This window comes from Camelina sativa, chromosome 5 (assembly GCF_030686135.1).
Source record: "Camelina sativa cultivar CO46 ecotype springtype chromosome 5, ASM3068613v1".
Taxonomy (NCBI): Eukaryota; Viridiplantae; Streptophyta; class Magnoliopsida; order Brassicales; family Brassicaceae; genus Camelina; species Camelina sativa.
The window spans coordinates 34,595,777-34,613,963 of record NC_141884.1 but is presented as its reverse complement, the minus strand read 5'-3'; the positions used below and the strand labels follow the sequence as shown (position 1 = coordinate 34,613,963).

General features: G+C 40.6%; 1 protein-coding gene, 1 long non-coding RNA gene and 1 pseudogene across 2 annotated transcripts; all 3 read left to right on the top strand.

The window, feature by feature from the left end:
* Positions 1-2,447: 2,447 nt before the first annotated feature.
* LOC147944739 (uncharacterized) lies at positions 2,448-5,650 on the top strand (annotated as a pseudogene).
* A 254-nt stretch (positions 5,651-5,904) lies between these two features.
* Positions 5,905-6,756, top strand: LOC147944738 (putative F-box protein At1g67623). The gene has a single exon (XM_087512803.1). The coding sequence runs from the start codon at positions 5,909-5,911 to the stop codon at positions 6,671-6,673; it is 765 nt and encodes a 254-aa protein (XP_087368929.1). The 5' UTR covers positions 5,905-5,908; the 3' UTR covers positions 6,674-6,756.
* A 2,713-nt stretch (positions 6,757-9,469) lies between these two features.
* On the top strand, positions 9,470-10,909 carry LOC147944737 (uncharacterized). The gene is made up of 2 exons (XR_015598126.1): positions 9,470-9,740; positions 10,715-10,909. It is a non-coding gene; the product is annotated as an uncharacterized LOC147944737 (long non-coding RNA).
* Positions 10,910-18,187: the final 7,278 nt, after the last annotated feature.

The following is an 18,187-nucleotide window of genomic DNA, read 5'->3' as shown; positions in this document are numbered from 1 at the left end:
AAAAAATGATATGACATAGGGAACTTTCCGATCATATTCCAAATATGTTGATTTTTGAAAAATAAGATATTCAGATCTGACTTGGATCTACTACCAAATTTAATTAAAACGATGTAAATATATCCTAAACATTTTTCGAATTAAACCCCCCCCCCCAAAAGCTCCCACACACTAGTATCGAGGCCTCACCCTGTTCAACCTTTCTCTCCTCAGCAAACTCTTCAATCTCCTATTTTTTCTCTTTTGTTAATCTTTTTATTTCCCCTTTTAAAACCCAGTAAAACCCTACCTAATTCAAGGCCTTTGGTGAGAACTTCAACATCCTGGCTCTTGAACTTGTCCAATGACCACTCTCCTTGTTATTCCGATGATTTAATTTCAAGCATCACAGCCTTCACACCACTCCCACAAGCTATGTTCTTCTCGGGCCGCCAAGAATCATGACTTTGGCCCACTCATCAACGCCAGTTCGTCTCTTGACAATGGCTATTTTGTCCTCCACTGATTCGCTTTTGGAAGATTGTCGATAATCTTTGATCTCACATTTACCAAAAAGCGTCATAGTGAAACATGGTCTTTTCTGATCTTAACCTATGAATGAATGGATGACAGCAAACAAACAGACTTAGGCTAAGATGATCAAATGGGATGCAAAGTGTTTCAATACCCTTATGTTGCTGTAACATAAAGGATGTCAATCTATAAAGAGTATGAAATGTAAGCAGTCAAGACATGATCAATGCATTTAAGATAAGCCAAATATCAAGTTAGTTTGTTTCTAACAACCTATTGGCAGAAATGAAATGCAATGAACAAAGGCAACTTAAGACAGTACTAATGCAGAATTAAACTATAGAACTAGTGCAATAAACTATGCTAAGCTAGAGAAAACTACTAACAGATGCAATTAAGAGCAAACTGGAATGAAACATAACATAAACAAAGAAATAAATTGGTGCTCGAGTATGCACTCGGTCGAGTTCATGGTCGAGCAGGTGGTCGAGTGATGCATAACAGAAGAACAAAAGCAAAACAAAGAACAAAGATGCAAAATAAACGATGACAAATGATCAAATATGAAAGCAGTAACAAATAATAAGAAAATAGATCCTAGAGATGGGAATAATGGGTTGATATCAAGCTTGGCTTATCTAGACTGTCTAACAAAACTCATAGAAGCTATCCATAGACAATGATCTCATAAACTTGTTAATCCACTCTCATGGCAATAACAATCAAGTTTAAACACTCCTAGACCTAGTTCTCACTAGCTAAGACATGGATAAACAAGCATTAAATCCCAGATTCATTTTTGTCAAAACCACCCTAGACAACTAATCTCTTAAGCTAGACACAATAATCTCCAGTATTAGTCTTATCCAACATCTTAAATATCTTTTGCATAATAAAAAACCTCAGATCTATTCTTAACTTCTCAGAACAAGAATAGCTTAGAGAACACCTAATCTAGAAGGGATCTATAACAATCAAGGCTTAAAAAGTGCTAGAACAACCAAACTCTCAATCAACCTAACCCATCCCCAAGGATCTAGTTACTATTCAGATCTACAAATCCTGATGAAGAACACAAACCCAGAAAATGATAAAACAAGCATGATCAGATAGATAAGAGAGAGATGAACAATTTAATATAAAGAAGTGAAAGCAAATTCTCAACAGATCCAAAGTTATCAAGATTACAAACTTTGGTGGCTAAAAACCCTACAAAAAATAAGAGGATGCAATAAAGTAAAAGTAGGCTAAAAATGGCAAAAACTAGGTTATGAGGTGTCTGTCTGCGGCCACAAGTGGCAGTACACATATATATATAGAAAAGATGGAGAAACCATATTTTGCTAGAGGACAAAACAGAAAGTCGGCTGCAAGTGCTCGACCATGTGCTCGGTCGAGTGCATGGTCGAGTGGTTGGTCCGTTAGGTAGCTCCAGTCTTCGATCTGGGATGTTATCTATTCAGTAAAACAGGGATAACTCTTGAAGGACACCTCTGATTGACCTGAAACCACCGCCATTGGAAAAGTAACCCGATTTCCTAAAACTTATACGAAGTATGCTGAAACTGAATCGCAACTGAAAATCTTCATTCGGATCGATGAGCTCGTTATGAATCCGACCGAGTGCTCGACCATGTTCATGGTCGAGTGGTGTGGTCGAGTGCTTTCTTATACGTTCTTGATGCTTCTAGTCCTCTTGGTTAGCTCCAGAAATAACACCAAGTCCTTCCTTAGATTTTAGATCTCCATAACACCTAATAATACTTCCAATGTACAAATGTATGCAATGCATGCTTATAAACATCCTAAATGCATATTTGGATAGAAATGGTTATAAGACCTAAGGAATTACTTCTATATGATGCAAAACATGACTAAACAAGACCTAAAATATGTTAAAATTCGATTCTTTTTCACCGTAGTTTACTGTTGTTATGGAGAACAAACATAATCGCAATCCTGGCGTTAGAGTCGTTGGAAGAAGAGTTTATGATTCCAAAAATGGCAAATCCTGTCACCAGGTGTGAGACTTAGTTTTGTTTGGTTAGATAATAACGTTTTTTTTTTCTTTCTTGATTTAAACTGTTGGTTCATTTGTTTGTTTGTAGTGTCGACAGAAGACTATGGACTTCGTCGCACCGTGCAAGGTCAGGAGGATGAATAACAAGCTATGCCCCAATAAGTTTTGTTACAAATGCTTATCAAACAGGTTCGTTTTTTTTGTTTTCATTGATTTTTTTTCCAGAGACAATTATGGTTTCTTAATTATAATGTGTGTTATTCATGATTTGAACCATAGGTATGGTGAGAATGCAGAAGAAGTAGCAAAGTTGGACGACTGGGTATGTCCTCAATGTAGAGGCATATGCATCTGCAGCGTGTGCATGTAATTATACATGTCTTTGAAATTAATATATTAGAGCTTTATCAATGAAATAAAATGGTTTGTGTGGATTTTACAGGACAAGCCGAGGGCTAAACCCCACTGGGATAAGTACATAAGGCTAGAGCTTGTGGGTTGGCTTCAGTCGTTGAGCTTCTTGAAGTTGAAGGGCCTGATAAGTTTGCTTATCAGAGGAAGCCAAAACTGGTAACTAAAATACAAATCCTGTTTTTAATGATCTTTAGCTTTTGTCTTTAATTATACTTACTTGATTAACATGGTTTAATTATGTAGATTGCTGCTTCCATTGAAGGTAGTAGTAGCAATAGTGAATCTGTTCCAGGGACAGAAGTGGAAACATTAGGTGAGACAATAAGTTTAGAATTGTGTTTTGTTAATTTTCTAATATAAAAGAAGAGGCCAATGATTTAAGGTTTATGAAACAGATGTTCCCAAGGAGGAGAAGAAAGCGGTGGGCAAGAGGAGGAGAGCCAAATCCAGTGACAAACTTAAAGAGGAGATTCAGTTTGAGGCTCCAGTAGTTCCTCAGGGTACAAGCTTGACTTGTGTATCAGGCATTGATATACCCACTGAAGAAGCTGGAAATGTATTCCAGTTTTTCAAGTTTTGCACAGCCTTTGGAAACGTATGATATATAATTACTCTCTTTAGCAACGTATGGTCTCTAATGATTTACTCTTAGTCTGATTCGCTTTTAACTTTTGTGATAGGCTCTTTCTTTGAAGGAAGGACAAGCTGAAACTGTTGTCCGTGAGCTTTTTGTATGTGGGTGTAACACAAGGAGAACCCAATACTGCCCTATTATCCAGATGATGATCCAGTTGTTGGATTTAATATCACATCATAGAGAGATGTATGAGTCTATATAAATGTATACACATGTTTGTTTTCTTGCTCATGTTTGTGATGCATTTGCATTTTATATTACAGGTCCTTGACTCTAAGTGCAACTGACAGCAGTTGGTTCACTGCTATCGGAGAGATCCTATCGCAGTCAGAAGTTTTGAGTGATGAGTTCCCTCCTGAAACTTTTGTAGCGGGTGTTACTGAGTACGAGAAGATGGATGCATCGAGAAGGCTCAAGCTTCTAAATTTCTTATGTGATGAATCACTTGGCACAAAGTATGTGAATCTTTGTATGCCAATATCAAATTTTCTTGTAGTTTATGCTTTATTTTGAGATACCTCATGTGTGTAATTTTCTCAGGGTAATGAGAGATTACATAAAAAGCGAAATTGAGGAGTGTGAAGACCAGAAAAAAGAAGCTAAAGAAAAGTTTGCAGCAGCAAAGGAAAAGGTATTTTCTAAAATCTGTAATATATATATCAATCTCTTTGTTGTGCTAAAGCTCGTTTTGTCTTTATAGGAGAAGAAGCTCAAACAGAAGATGCAAGAGGATGTTGCCAAAGCCATTATGGAGAAAAATGGAGCTCCATTGTCCATTGAGGAACATAACGTAATCATGTCTCAAATAAGAGCCGCTAAAGAAGCTCATGACGAGATGATGGAAGCAAAAGGCATGACATCTCAACGTAAGTCTAAATCCTTAGACTCAATATGTTTTATATATTGTTGTCTTATATGTTTGTTGTCTGTAACGTGACAAATTCTATTTACAGAGACGCGTATATGTGATGCATATAGAACTAAACCAATTATATTGTATGATAATGGTCTTGTTCTTTGGAAACTCAAGTGCTATGAAGAAGAACCAAAATTTTTGCTTCAAGGTTTGAAATTTTGCTTAACGTTTTTTTTTATGTTTTGATATGCAAATGTGTTTAGTAATTTAATCTCAATCTTATTAATTAATATGCAGATCTAGGGACATTTGATGATTTATGTCCACATGAAAGATGGTTAGCTTATAAGCCTGAACAGAAATCAGAGATAGAGAGATATATCTCTTACAAGAGGTATATCTATCGTTGAGATTGTTGATTTTGTGATGTAGCCAATTTTGTGATAAAAGATGTGAGAATTGACCTCTGGTGGATAATGAGTAGCTGTTTTGTGAACTCGTTTTGAGTAATTTGTTTTTTTGGAACATTATAAGAGTGATCAAATATATGGTTCTCTTGTATTTCTCTTCACAGGCCAAGCAAAAGCAGAAAGGAGTCAAACATGTAACGCTGCCTTCTGTGCACGGGTACAATAGTAAGTGGATTGTCATAGACTATGGTTCGTGTTTGTATCTTCAAGTGTTGGTTTCTTTTTTAATGTTTCTGTGGAGTTTTGTTGGCTGTAATTCTCTGAATACCGTGTAGGAAAGTTTGTAGTCCATGCACTTGATGGAGATTGTATTATGAAGTATGTCTTTTATTTTAAATTGTTATGCCTCCTTAATGCTACTATAATTTGGTAAGAGGATATGTGAAGGACTGTCTCTTGAGTAGTTAACTGTACTGATTTGAACCTAGCCAGTTATTAGATATCATCTCCGTCATATGTGACTCTCTTGCTATCATAGAATCTACTTTAGGATTGATTTTACATATATATCTTCAGATCTCTATAGAAAGTTCTTTACTATGGGTTATTATTCTATTTTGTTTATCTGCTCATGACAAAACAATAACGCTTAGGTTTATTGTTTTTATTGATTCCAATGAAAAAACAAATGAGTAGTTAGTTTATAACGCCTAGGCTTATTGTCTTTATTGATGATAATGAGACCCCTTTTTTTTTTGGTTGTAGGATCTCCAAAACGCGCAGCTAAAGTGAGTTCTTGATCCTGTTCGATGGGCATACAATCTTCTTGAGTCTATTGGGTTTTAAAATCCTAGACGGGTTGAGAAATAGGATCTTAAGCCTATTGTGAATTTCTTATTCCTGTTTTTTTTGGTCATCTATCTATTTTTTTTCCTTTTGTAATATGGAAAAGGAACAATTTGTCTCTCCTAATCAAAAAAGGAAAACGAATTAAGCCCTCTCTATATATATAACAATAATTGGAAACAGTACTCTTGAATTTTATCAACAACAACAACATGGTATCATCCTCTCTGTTCTCGTCTTCTTCGTCTATAAGGAAATCTAGAAAAACAAGAATTTGCCTCGATTCTTTACCGGAAGATCTTCTTGTGGAGATTTCGTCATGTATCGCAGCTTCTTCCTTGTCAGAGGTTCGTAATCTCAGATTAGTTTCAAAACCGTTTCGACGTATTTGCGATGATGGATATGTTCTCCGCAGACTTTCGCTCCAAGAAACCCCTCTGTTCCCATGGCATCGCGACCATGAAACGTTCTCCAATTTTTTCAAAAGATGTCGCAAGAATGGAAACCCCGAAGCTTTGTATCGCAAAGGATTCATCTACTACTTTCTTCAGAACCGTGATCACAAAGGACTCAAATATTTAGCTAAAGCTGCAGAAAAAGGACACAAAGAGGCAAAATATGTCTATGGGTTGATTCTGATCTGTCTTGGAGGCCAAACAAAACAAAAGGGTTTTAAGATCTTGTCTTCTGTTACAAAGCCGTTGTTGTCAACTACGATAGATGAGCTGATGGAACTTCGATACAAGATTGAAAAGATTAGAGACAGCGAATGGGATCGTGCCAACCCGGTGATGGAACAACTCAAAACAGTCTACGTTCGAGAGAAGTGCAAATGCGATGGTAAAACCATGATGTTCTTAGCAAGGAACTGTGATTGGCATCCATACAATGAGGACAGTAACGACATCAAGACTTCTTCTGCTTGTGAGTTTTGTCTCTGGCACCATGAAGTTGAACTTTTCTGTCGGAGGATTTAGTGATCAATCAATTATGTATTAAATAGTGGTTTTGGTTTTACTCTGTGCTAGAATTATGGAGAGAGTTGTGGATAACTTCTATAAGTGCTTCAATTTTTTCTTGTTCTTTCTTTTTTGGTTATGTTTTTTTTTTTGTAGAAATTGTTGGAGCATATATATTTCGTAAGTTCTTTGCATTAAAAACATCAAATTTTCAATACAATTACTGATTGACTTCTATGAAACTCGGCTAAGTTGATTTAAATTCAGTGCTAGCCAAAGGACACTCGGTTTGGAACGTATGCTTCTTTGGGAATATGTAATCGTGGCTCTGATATGATCTTCTTATTCGCTTAGCTCTCGAAAAATGTCTCCGCTTATTGACATGAAAGTGACAAAGGAGAGGTTTCTAAAAGAGATGTTCACTAATCAGCACGATGCAGAGGTTTAATTAAAAGATAATCAACTTGATAAGCTTTGGAAACTTCTTGGCCCCGCCAGCCTTTGTGTGAAAACTAATCACGTGCATCGGATCTAATCCATATTTCCATTATTAATAAACATGTATTTACTCTATTTGTGTTAATTAACAGAAAATTTTGGATATCTATCTATCATTTTGGTACAGTTAAAAAATTTGAACATTAACAAAACTCGAACTCTTCCGAATAACAATCGGTAATAAAATATATATTTTATGTATCAGATATTTGAATCCCAAAATTCAAGATAGATTATGGAGATATTGATTTATAAAAATTAAAACATTTCTATTTTTTCGTTCAAATTTACAAATTTTAATTTTTTTGAGGCCCATTAAAAGTTAAATCAGAAGCTCATTACGGTGGAAAATTCTAGCATTAAAAAAAACCCTTAATCAGAAGCTCATTACAGTTTGATTTTGACGGAAGACAAAGACGTCCCCTTCACTTCCTCCGACGCCTCAATCGACTCAACTTCCCGATGATTTGCTAATAAGTATCTTGGCACGCGTGTCGAGACTGGACTACACGATTCTCTCTCTCTTCTTCAAGAGATTACGACCTCTCCTTGCTTCACCTGAGCTTTATGAGACTCGTTCAGTTTTAGGCTGCACCGAGACTTGTCTCTACGTGTGCTTAAACCCTTCTGACGCTAACCCTCGCTGGTTCACTCTCTCCTGAAAACCTAATTCAGGACTTGTATTCAGCCCCGTCTCAATAAATTTTTTGTCCCTAGGCATATAGGTTTTTTGGACCCTTTTCAACATAAAATTTTTTTTTTGGACTCCATCTACTTAAGGCTTTTTCAAAAAAAAAAATTGGTCCCCTGGCCACCCACCCCTCTCGCCATGAGTATGAGCTGGGCCTGCTTGTATTGGCTGCAGTCCCAGTTCCCAATGATCCTCTTGCACACGCATTGGGTCTCGTCGTGGTTGGTTCTGATATTTATAACATTGGCGGATCCATCTCTAAAGACTACTCCTCTACCATCTCTTAAGATTAATCCTTTACTCCTCTACCATCACAGGTAGCACGAAGCTCCAAGCTGATATAGCAAATCAGGTATTAAAGTGCACAATGGGACACATGTTTATGGATAAGAGAGTGACGAGCGCGTGGAGAAGGAATAATAAAGCTGGCAATATGCAGGTGACAGAAGTTGCAGGTTGTCAACATCAAGAAACGGTAACGGGAATAATCGGTTGACACTGTTAATGTGGTGGCAGTATAAGAGCAGTGTTAGCTCATCGTTTATCTTTTACGCATATTCAGAGTTGTAAAAGTTTTTAAGGTCTTTCTAGTACTTTCTCCCTCATCGTCTTGCTGGAGTATCTCTTTCGAGGCTCTTGTAGGTGAGAAGATGAATCTGCGTTCCTAGAGAATGTTGTTTCATTATATCGTTTATCTCAATAAATCAACTCTGTATTTCCTCTGTTTCCTCTATTTTTATTGTTGTGAGTGTGGTTTGATTAAACGTTATCATTGGTATCAGAGCAAAGTCGAACCTCGAACAATGGTGGTGGAGACGAGATCACAGCTAAACTGGCAATGTAGTGACCCTCACCAAGGGGTAAATTGCAAAATGAAAACCCAAGGCCAAAAGACCAAGAAAGGAAGCCAACGAGGAGATTAGAAGAATTGTTGAAGACAAGTCCAAGAAATTATGAGTGAATTGAGAAATGGCCGAGTTGACCACGACGTACTGTCCGAGTCGTCCGAAGGACCGAGAGTTGTCCGGGTAATGATCAAGAGGATCGGGAGAAGCTTGAAAGGATCAGGAGAATGGTCCGAGAAAGACTGAGGTGTATCCGAGAGTTGCCGGAGGGATCGTCGATAGCTGTCCGAGGAAGCTGTCCGAGGACTGCCGATGGTTGTCCGAGACTACCGAGAGTTGTCGAGAGTTGTCCGGACCAAGACCGAGTATTGCAGAGAGAAATGTCCGAGCGTTGCCGAAAAGTGCCGAGAGGACCGTCCGAGAGCGTACCGCAGAATCGCGACATGGATACTTTGGGACGAGCGTGTGGGCGCGTAAACGCTTCTTTCTTTGGATTGACCAATAGGATTTCATGCAAATTAGTGGGAGACAAAGGAGATGGAGTGGACCAATGAAATTTCATGCAAGTGAAGGAGGAATATTCTTTGGAATCTTGTGGTTTAAAATGGAATATTCTTTGGAAGAAAAAGAAGTGGGAGACATAATCATTTTGTCTTCTCAAAGCTGGCCAATGGAGTTTCATGCAAAGGAGAATGTGAGACAAAGGAAAGGAGTGGAGAGTAAGTGGCCAAGTGTTGTGCGTTTTCCCTAAGTGTTTTGTGGCCAAGGAGAAAGGGAAGCACTTGCTCGCCATGCATTGGCCATTGTTGCCGCCCAAAGCACTCACACTTCACTATAAATAGAGGACTTAGGTCCTTAGAAGCCATTTTCGTATCTCTTGCTAAGTTAGAGTAAAAGAGAGAGTAAGAAAAGTTATAGAGTGAGCGAGAGAGAGTTCTTCCTTAGAGTTCTCTCTTTCCGCGAGTGTGTAGCGAACCGCTGCTGTAGGAGCTGTTCGCGTCTAGTCCCTGCTTGAAGTCTGTTTAGAGTGTGTTCTTCTCAGCCAAGCCAGGTGAGTTTCGAAGCGTGTGATATGGCACATTATAGGTGGGATTTGGGTTGTTTTCGCTTAGGATTTTTGTGGTAAATCTAAGCATTTTCGTTGGGGTGTTGGGTAGATTCGTTTCTTTTCTTTCTAGATCGAAGTTCTAGAAAGTTAAGTCTCGTTTATTGCTTGTTTGCATGTTGGTGTGAGGTTGTGTCTAGCGCTTAGCCTCTAGATTTATTTCTAGTGTCTTTGTCGCTTGTTTGTGATTGCATGTTGCTTGTGTGCAATGCATGTTAGTGGTAGTTGCTTGCATGTGGCTTGTGTGCCTTGCATGTTGTTATTATTGCATGTGGCTTGTGTGCCTTGCATGTTGTTTGTGGTTGCATGTGGCTTGTGTGCCTTGCGTGTTGTTGTTTGTAGCTTGCATGTAGCTTGTGTGCTATGCAGGTTTGTTTGGTTGTGTGTTGAGGTTGTGAAGGTAAAGACTTCCCCAAAGACCGTAATCGGTGCGGATTACGAAGACTCGGAGAGACGGGATTGCAGCCTATGGCCGAGTACTACACGACGGTGTAGTCGAGATCGCCTGTTGAGAGGAACTCGCATGTGATGTTCTATGCTCGCGTGCCTATGTGGCTGTGAGTGTAGGTGTTCACGGGTATGGGGGAAGTGATGAAGTGATGAAGTGATAAAGCGTTGAGGCGTTAAAGTAAAGGAGAGAAGGGCCCTTGGACTTGAAGATGAAGAAGAGTTGTTAGCTTCCGCATGCGTATACTTTGATAGTATACTTGGAGATTGCTTGACTAACTTGCATATTATCTTGCTTGTTTTTCTTGCATTTTGGTTTGCATGTAGCATTTGAGTACTGCATGTAGTTGTTGTTGTTTGTTTAGCTTGCATCTTTGTGTGTTGCTTGCTGGGGTTGGGGTTGGGTTTGGTTTCTCGTTAGGTTTCCGAACTCACTGAGTGTTAGCACTCAAGACTCCATATTTGTGTTGCAGGTAACCTTAGTGGGGAAAAGCCTTAGCGGGGAGCACATGACGTTAGGCCAGCCGGTGTAGAGTTGCGTTGCCTTTGCAAGATGTTTTCTTTTGTAAAATTTACTTAATCGTATTTTGGCCTTAAGCCTGGCGCCATTTTCGTATTAATGCTTTATGGACTATTTTATGAAGTAAATAAATTTGAAAATCTTTTTATTTAAGTTGTTTAGTTTTCAAATGGTTCCAGCCTTGTCCGGGCCAACACAACGCACCAGGCCGCGAGGGTTGCAAAGCCTAAGTAGTCTCGGTCGCGGGAGGAATTGTGCTAGGGAGGACCGGTCGGGAAGTATGTAGCTTCCGTCCCTCGGCTGGATCAACCCGGTGCAGTTCCCATAGTGGCGTTCCGTGGCTGTTCGTTGGCCTGCGTGGTCATAGGACGGTTCAGGGGCGTTACAGGCAAGGTCTGGGTGGTGATGAAGTCCAGAAAGGTGAAACTGAGACGATCGGCAACGCAAGGAACCTTCTCAGTCGTACTCAAGCGATAGAGCGAGCGATTGCGGAGAAATATAAGAAGATGGATCGGAATATTGCTGACATGATACAGATGATCAGGATGATTTCGGGTCAACAAGCATCTTCAAGCTCTAAGTCACATGGAGAACGTAGTCCTTTGGCGGTGTCGGCTATGCCAGAGGGAAGTGGAAGTGGTTTTGGGCAACTACACAGTGGAGGATCGACGGGATCTGGCCATTACTCGAGGGTTACTCGTTTAGGACGTGTGGATTTCCCTCGGTTTGATGGAGATCATTTCTCGGAGTGGATCTGTAAGTTGGAAGATTACTTTGTTCTCGATGCTACTCCAGATAACTCTAAGGTTCGTATGGCCTCTATGCATTTTGATAGTCACGCAGCTGTTTGGCATCATGGTTTAGTACTTTCCCCCTCATCGTCTTGCTGGAGTATCTCTTTCGAGGCTCTTGTAGGTGAGAAGATGAATCTGCGTTCCTAGAGAATGTTGTTTCATTATATCGTTTATCTCAATAAATCAACTCTGTATTTCCTCTGTTTCCTCTATTTTTATTGTTGTGAGTGTGGTTTGATTAAACGTTATCATTGGTATCAGAGCGAAGTCGAACCTCGAACAATGGTGGTGGAGACGAGATCACAGCTAAACTGGCAATGTAGTGACCCTCACCAAGGGGTAAATTGCAAAATGAAAACCCAAGGCCAAAAGACCAAGAAAGGAAGCCAACGAGGAGATTAGAAGAATTGTTGAAGACAAGTCCGAGAAATTATGAGTGAATTGAGAAATGGCCGAGTTGACCACGACGTACTGTCCGAGTCGTCCGAAGGACCGAGAGTTGTCCGGGTAATGATCGAGAGGATCGGGAGAAGCTTGAAAGGATCAAGAGAATGGTCCGAGAAAGACTGAGGTGTATCCGAGAGTTGCCGGAGGGATCGTCGATAGCTGTCCGAGGAAGCTGTCCGAGGACTGCGGATGGTTGTCCGAGACTACCGAGAGTTGTCGAGAGTTGTCCGGACCGAGACCGAGTATTGCAGAGAGGAACGTCCGAGCGTTGCCGAAAAGTGCCGAGAGGACCGTCCGAGAGCGTACCGCAGAATCGCGACATGGATACTTTGGGACGAGCGTGTGGGCGCGTAAACGCTTCTTTCTTTGGATTGACCAATAGGATTTCATGCAAATTAGTGGGAGACAAAGGAGATGGAGTGGACCAATGAAATTTCATGCAAGTGAAGGAGAAATATTCTTTGGAATCTTGTGGTTTAAAATGGAATATTCTTTGGAAGAAAAAGAAGTGGGAGACATAATCATTTTGTCTTCTCAAAGCTGGCCAATGGAGTTTCATGAAAAGGAGATTGTGAGACAAAGGAAAGGAGTGGAGAGTAAGTGGCCAAGTGTTGTGCGTTTTCCCTAAGTGTTTTGTGGCCAAGAAGAAAGGGAAGCACTTGCTCGCCATGCATTGGCCATTGTTGCCGCCCAAAGCACTCACACTTCACTATAAATAGAGGACTTAGGTCCTTAGAAGCCATTTTTGTTTCTCTTGCTAAGTTAGAGAATTGGGTTATGGTTGCACAGTCGTTTCCGAACCAACTCTGAGTCCGTGTACACTGAATTCGAGAAATTTATTATAGCCGATTTGCCGTTTTAGAATAAATGCAACAAATGCAGGGCCAATGTGCAGCTAATTCAAGAAATTGGTTAAGAACCACATTGTCATTTAAAAGCCAGTATAAAGTCAATGTGTAACCAATTCAAGAAATTGGTTAGGAACCACATTGTCATTTAAAAGCCAATATAGAGTCAATATGTAACCAGTTCAAGAAATTGGTTAGGGACCACATTGTCATTTTGAAGCCAAAGCTGACTCAACATGAAGCCAATTCACGAAATTGGGTAGGAGCCACATTGTCTATTTAAAGCCAACGCGCGTATAGCCAATTCAAGAATTGGGTTATGGTTGCACAGTCGTTTCCGAACCAACTCTGAGTCAGTGTACACTAAATTCGAGAAATTGATTATAGCCGATTTGCCGTTTTAGAATAAATGCAACAAATGCAGGGCCAATGTGCAGCCAATTCAAGAAATTGGTTAAGGCCAAATTGGCGTTTTCGAGCCAATCCGGAGTTCAGGTGCGGCCAATTCAATAAAGTGGATATGGCCAAATGTTAACTTAAATCAACACTAAGTCAACCGTGTATCCGATTCAAAGAATTGGAGCCAATGCAAAGTGAAGTTGTGGCCAATTCAGGTAACTTTGGTTACAGTAACTTTATCGTTTTAGAGCCGATGTGAAGCCAATTCACCAAATTGGCTAAGGCTAAACCGACAAATTGCAGCCAATGCAGAACTAATGTGTAACCAATTCTAGAAATTGGTTATGGCAGCATATTGGTTTGAGAGCCAATATGGGATCAGTGTGTAGCCAATTCAAGAAATTGATTACGATAACTATATCGTTTTAGAGCCAATGCGAAGCCAATTCATTAAATTGGCTATGACAAAATTGTCAATATAAAGCCAATGCGCAATCGATTCGATAAACCGGTGATGACAAACAATGTCATAGGTCTTGCCATGGGATAAACATCGTTCCAAAGCTACAAAACTACAAAACTACAAGATCACGATGTGGATCACAACATCATTAGTGGAAGGCAGTGAATTAATCAAGTGAAAGAAAACGACTACATCTAAAGGTATGTCATGACTTATACAAATATTTAGCTTTTATATTTATGGTTTATTAAAATGATACCATTTGTCTATACTACTCTCTAAATTCTTACTAAGAAAATAGAGAGTGGGGGGCAAACTGTTGGGCATAATTTTAATCATATAAATTATAATGGATAAATTCTATTATATTTATGATATATTCTATAAAGAATAGAGAATTATGCATTCTCTAGAACATTGAGTCAATACCGGCTGTAACGGTAAACATTGAGTCAATACCGGCCGTAACGGTAAGCATCAAGCCAATACGGGCCGTAACGACAAGCATCAAGCCGATACGGGCCAACACAATAATTAACAAGCCAATACGGGCTGTAACGACAAACAACGAGTCAATATGGGCTGTAACTGACTTTGAGACCGACTCTGATTTGCTACGACATTATCGAGAGAATATTTGACTTAATCTTGTGGAGAGAATATTCGGAACGACCTTATCTCATGAAGAGGCGGTTACTCAAACCCAAATCCCATGAGGATTAGGGTAAAGGGACTTCCCTATAAATAGGGAGCGATTTCGACATGATAGGGAAGGAAATCGAAGCCAAAACAAGAGACCAAAAACACAGCCACACGACTCAATTCCAAAGCATTGCTAGGGTTCCTAAATTGACACGTTGTGCCTTAAACTTTTGTATTTGAGCTCGATACTTTGATCAATAAAAACGACTATTCAACATCTATTTCTTGTTTCCGTAGTTTCTAAACGAATCGATTATTTTTGCCCAAACATTCCCTATTCTTAATTTGCGGTTTCTATTTGGAGTTTCCTAATATTGTTATAGTAGTGCATGGTTAGAGTTCTACGTGAAAGTGGATTCATTGGCATAGACGTACTCTTCTCCCTTTGACAGCTAACTGGCAAACTCATCATTCCAAGAGGGTTCTGTTCCGGTTTAGCAGATTTGTTTTCTTAAACCCAATACATCTGCTAAAGGAAAAAACAAAGAACGAGCAGGTTCATTGACAAGTTAAGGAGATTGTTGATGTTTTTGTGTATATTAGTGAGAAAGTTTTAGTGAATTGATGAGGATGATATTAAAAACAAAAAATAGCCAAAGATCATGGGAAACAGAGTGTAAGATGTTCATATCTAATATGATTTACAAACATGAAACTGGATAAACTAAATATCGTCGAACTTGAAGACTGTAGAAGCCTGATTCTAGCTTCGCTCAACAGGAAAGTTATATGGCCATGCAGGGGTCGACATTTGCATCCAAATTTAATGGTTAATCATTTAGTCAATCCGATTACCAGGGAGTGACATTTAACTATTCTCCAAGAGTTTATAAATTTGCAGGATATTCAGATTATTCGGAATATGGCTATCAACAAATATTTCAAGCCAAATCGTTTGATTTATCATTATTCAAAGTCTGGAAAATATTCGGTGAAATCGGGTTATGTGTTGGCTAGGGTGATGGCGGTAGAGGTAGAATATGGCCCAACATGTACGGTTTTAAGAGCCCAAGCATGGAAGCTCCATGTTTCACCAAAAAATAATAATTTCTTTTGGCAAATTGCATCGGCACTCTTGGATTAGCTAATTGTGGTGTCCAGTGTGATATCAAGTGTAAAAAATGTGACTCGGCATATAAGACAATTAACCATGCTCTTTTTGACTGTCCTCACTCGTGACAAATTTGGGGTTTATCTCTGATTCAGATTTCTTCAGGGAGTGTTCTGTATGTGTCTGTGTACTCAAATCTTGATTTTCTCTATTGGAGAGGATCATCTCACTCAGGCGATCATGATTCCTTTCTTCAGTTACCTTGGATATTATGGTCAATTTGGAAGGATATGAATAAAAAAGTTTTTCAAAATACGCAGCTCGCGCATATGAGGTAATTAATCAAGCTGTAAGCGACAAAATGTTATTAGAGAATGCGCAATTTCAATCAGTGGTAGTGATGTGAACCGAGGTCGCGGTTGCAGTACGGGCAGAGAGGTCGCTCTCGGGCCGTTCGGACTGTGAGAGGTTTTCCTCGGACAAGGCTTGGTGATTCGACCCTAGGGACGAAACAAACGAGGGACACCGAAGATGAAGGAAGACAAACGAGTGGATTGAGAGATCGAGCTTTTGGCCGCGATCAGGTCGAAAGGATGCGATACGGACGGATCGGATGCGGAACGGCTAGCGAGTGGTTTCAATGCAAAGCGATGGTGGACGCGAGTGGAAACGAGTTGAGGGAGGCGACGGTGGAACGAGTGACGACACGAGAGTAATGGCTCTCCTCTCGATACAGCCAAGCTAACGACAACGAACCCGGTTCGAGTCGTTAGGGTTCTATCGCTAGAGCAATCCCGGATTGTTCTATTAGAAGGAGTGAGACAAGGTCAAAGAATCTCTCTTTGAGAAATGTATTTATTTTATTCAAGTCTGAAGGCTACAAATGTTTTAAGAGAGGGTTTAAATAGCTAGGTTAAGAGAAGGCTTAAGGACACGCGGACTCGCAATGGTCCGTACACTTGTCCTTTGACGTGTTCTCTTTGAAATAGAACACGTCGCTCTCTTTGACAATTTCGCACACTTGTCCTTTGACGTGTTCTCTTCGAAATAGAACACGTCACTCTCTTTGACAATCAAACTTAACCACAAACACTCTCAACGTTCAAAAGAAGATTCTAGAGTTCAAATTAAAACGCACAGCATAAGTAAAAATAGAAAACCATCTTTGGCCTTGGCGCGGGAAACGACTTGGCTTCGGACGTTGTGCATTGAAGCTCCTCTCGTCGTTAAAATCTCCTCCGGTAAACCACTTGGGAAAAACCCGGAGTGAGGAAAAAGAGTACGATTCCTCACTTACAATGACTTGGTTGCCTTCACCCTTGGGTAAGAGTGAAGGCCAGGCGAACTATTTCTTCATGGTCTTTGGTCTGGTCGCGGTGTTGGACGAACGCTCGGACATAGAGGTTGATCCTCTGCTTGGTGGCCTTGGCGGAGCTCCCTGACCTTGTCAAGGCTCCCGGGAGGATCGCTGGAACCTTGGCCTTGCTCGATGCTGGAGTCTCGGTCGCGTTTGGCGGGTCTCGGTAAGGCGTCTCCCCCTTGAAAATGTTTTGTCCCCAAAACTTCTTCATCGTCACCTACATCAAATGGAACGAGATCAGTAACGTTGAAGGAAGTAGATGTAGTATACTCACCTGGTAGTTTGAGTCGGTAGGCATTGTCATTGATCTTCTCGATGACTCTGAATGGTCCGTCTCCGCGTGGGCTAAGCTTGTCCTTTCTCTTCTGCTGGAACCGCTCTGGCCTCAAGTGCAACCAAACCAAATCGCCTTGCTTGAACAACATCGGCTTGCGTCCGTGGTTCAAGAAGCGCGCATACTGTTTGGTCCTTCTCTCGATGTTTGCTCGAACGTCCTTGTTCAGCTTCTTGACTAACTCTGCTCTCGCGGCTCCATCTTGATTCTCGGTCTCGTCCGGTGGTAGAGGTAGGAGATCCATAGGTGTAAGCGGCTTGAACCCATAGGCAACTTCAAACGGACACTTCTTTGTTGAAGAATGGACGGCTTGGTTGTACGCGAATTCAATGAGGGGAAAGCACTCGAGCCATGAACCCTTGTTGCTTGCGATCGCCGCCGAAGTAAGGCTCCTATTGACCGGTTCACGACTTCGGTCTGGCCGTCAGTTTGCGGATGAGGAGCGGTGGAATATAGAAGCTTGGTGCCAAGTTTCTTCCATAGTGTTCGCCAGAAGTGACAAAGGAACTTCGGGTCTCGGTCGGAGATGATAGTGTGCGGTAGTTCGTGAAGTCTGATCACTTGACTAAAGAAGAGGTTCACCAGTCGTACAGCGTCATTGCTTTTGTTGCAAGGTATGAAGTGCGCCATCTTTGAAAACCTGCCCACCACAACCATTATTATGTCCTTATGTGGTAAGAGAGGTAGGCCGAGAACGAAGTCCATTGATAAGTCGATCCAAGGCGCTGTTGACACAGGTGGAGGCATGTAGAGGCCGTGAGGATGAGTTGTCGACTTTGAAGCTCGACACACTACGCAGTGTTTCTCGACCATGCTGCGCATCTTCGACCAACAGAAATGCTCTTGAAGCACGGCCAGCGTCTTGGTGATACCAAATTGACGGGACAAGCCTCCACTGTGTGCTTCTCAGACTAACAACTCGCGTATGGATCCGGTAGGGATGCAAAGACGCTGGCCTCGGAACAAGAACCCTTCGTGCAAGTAGAACTCGGTGTAGATGCCTTTGCCGTGATTCTTGAAACAATCAC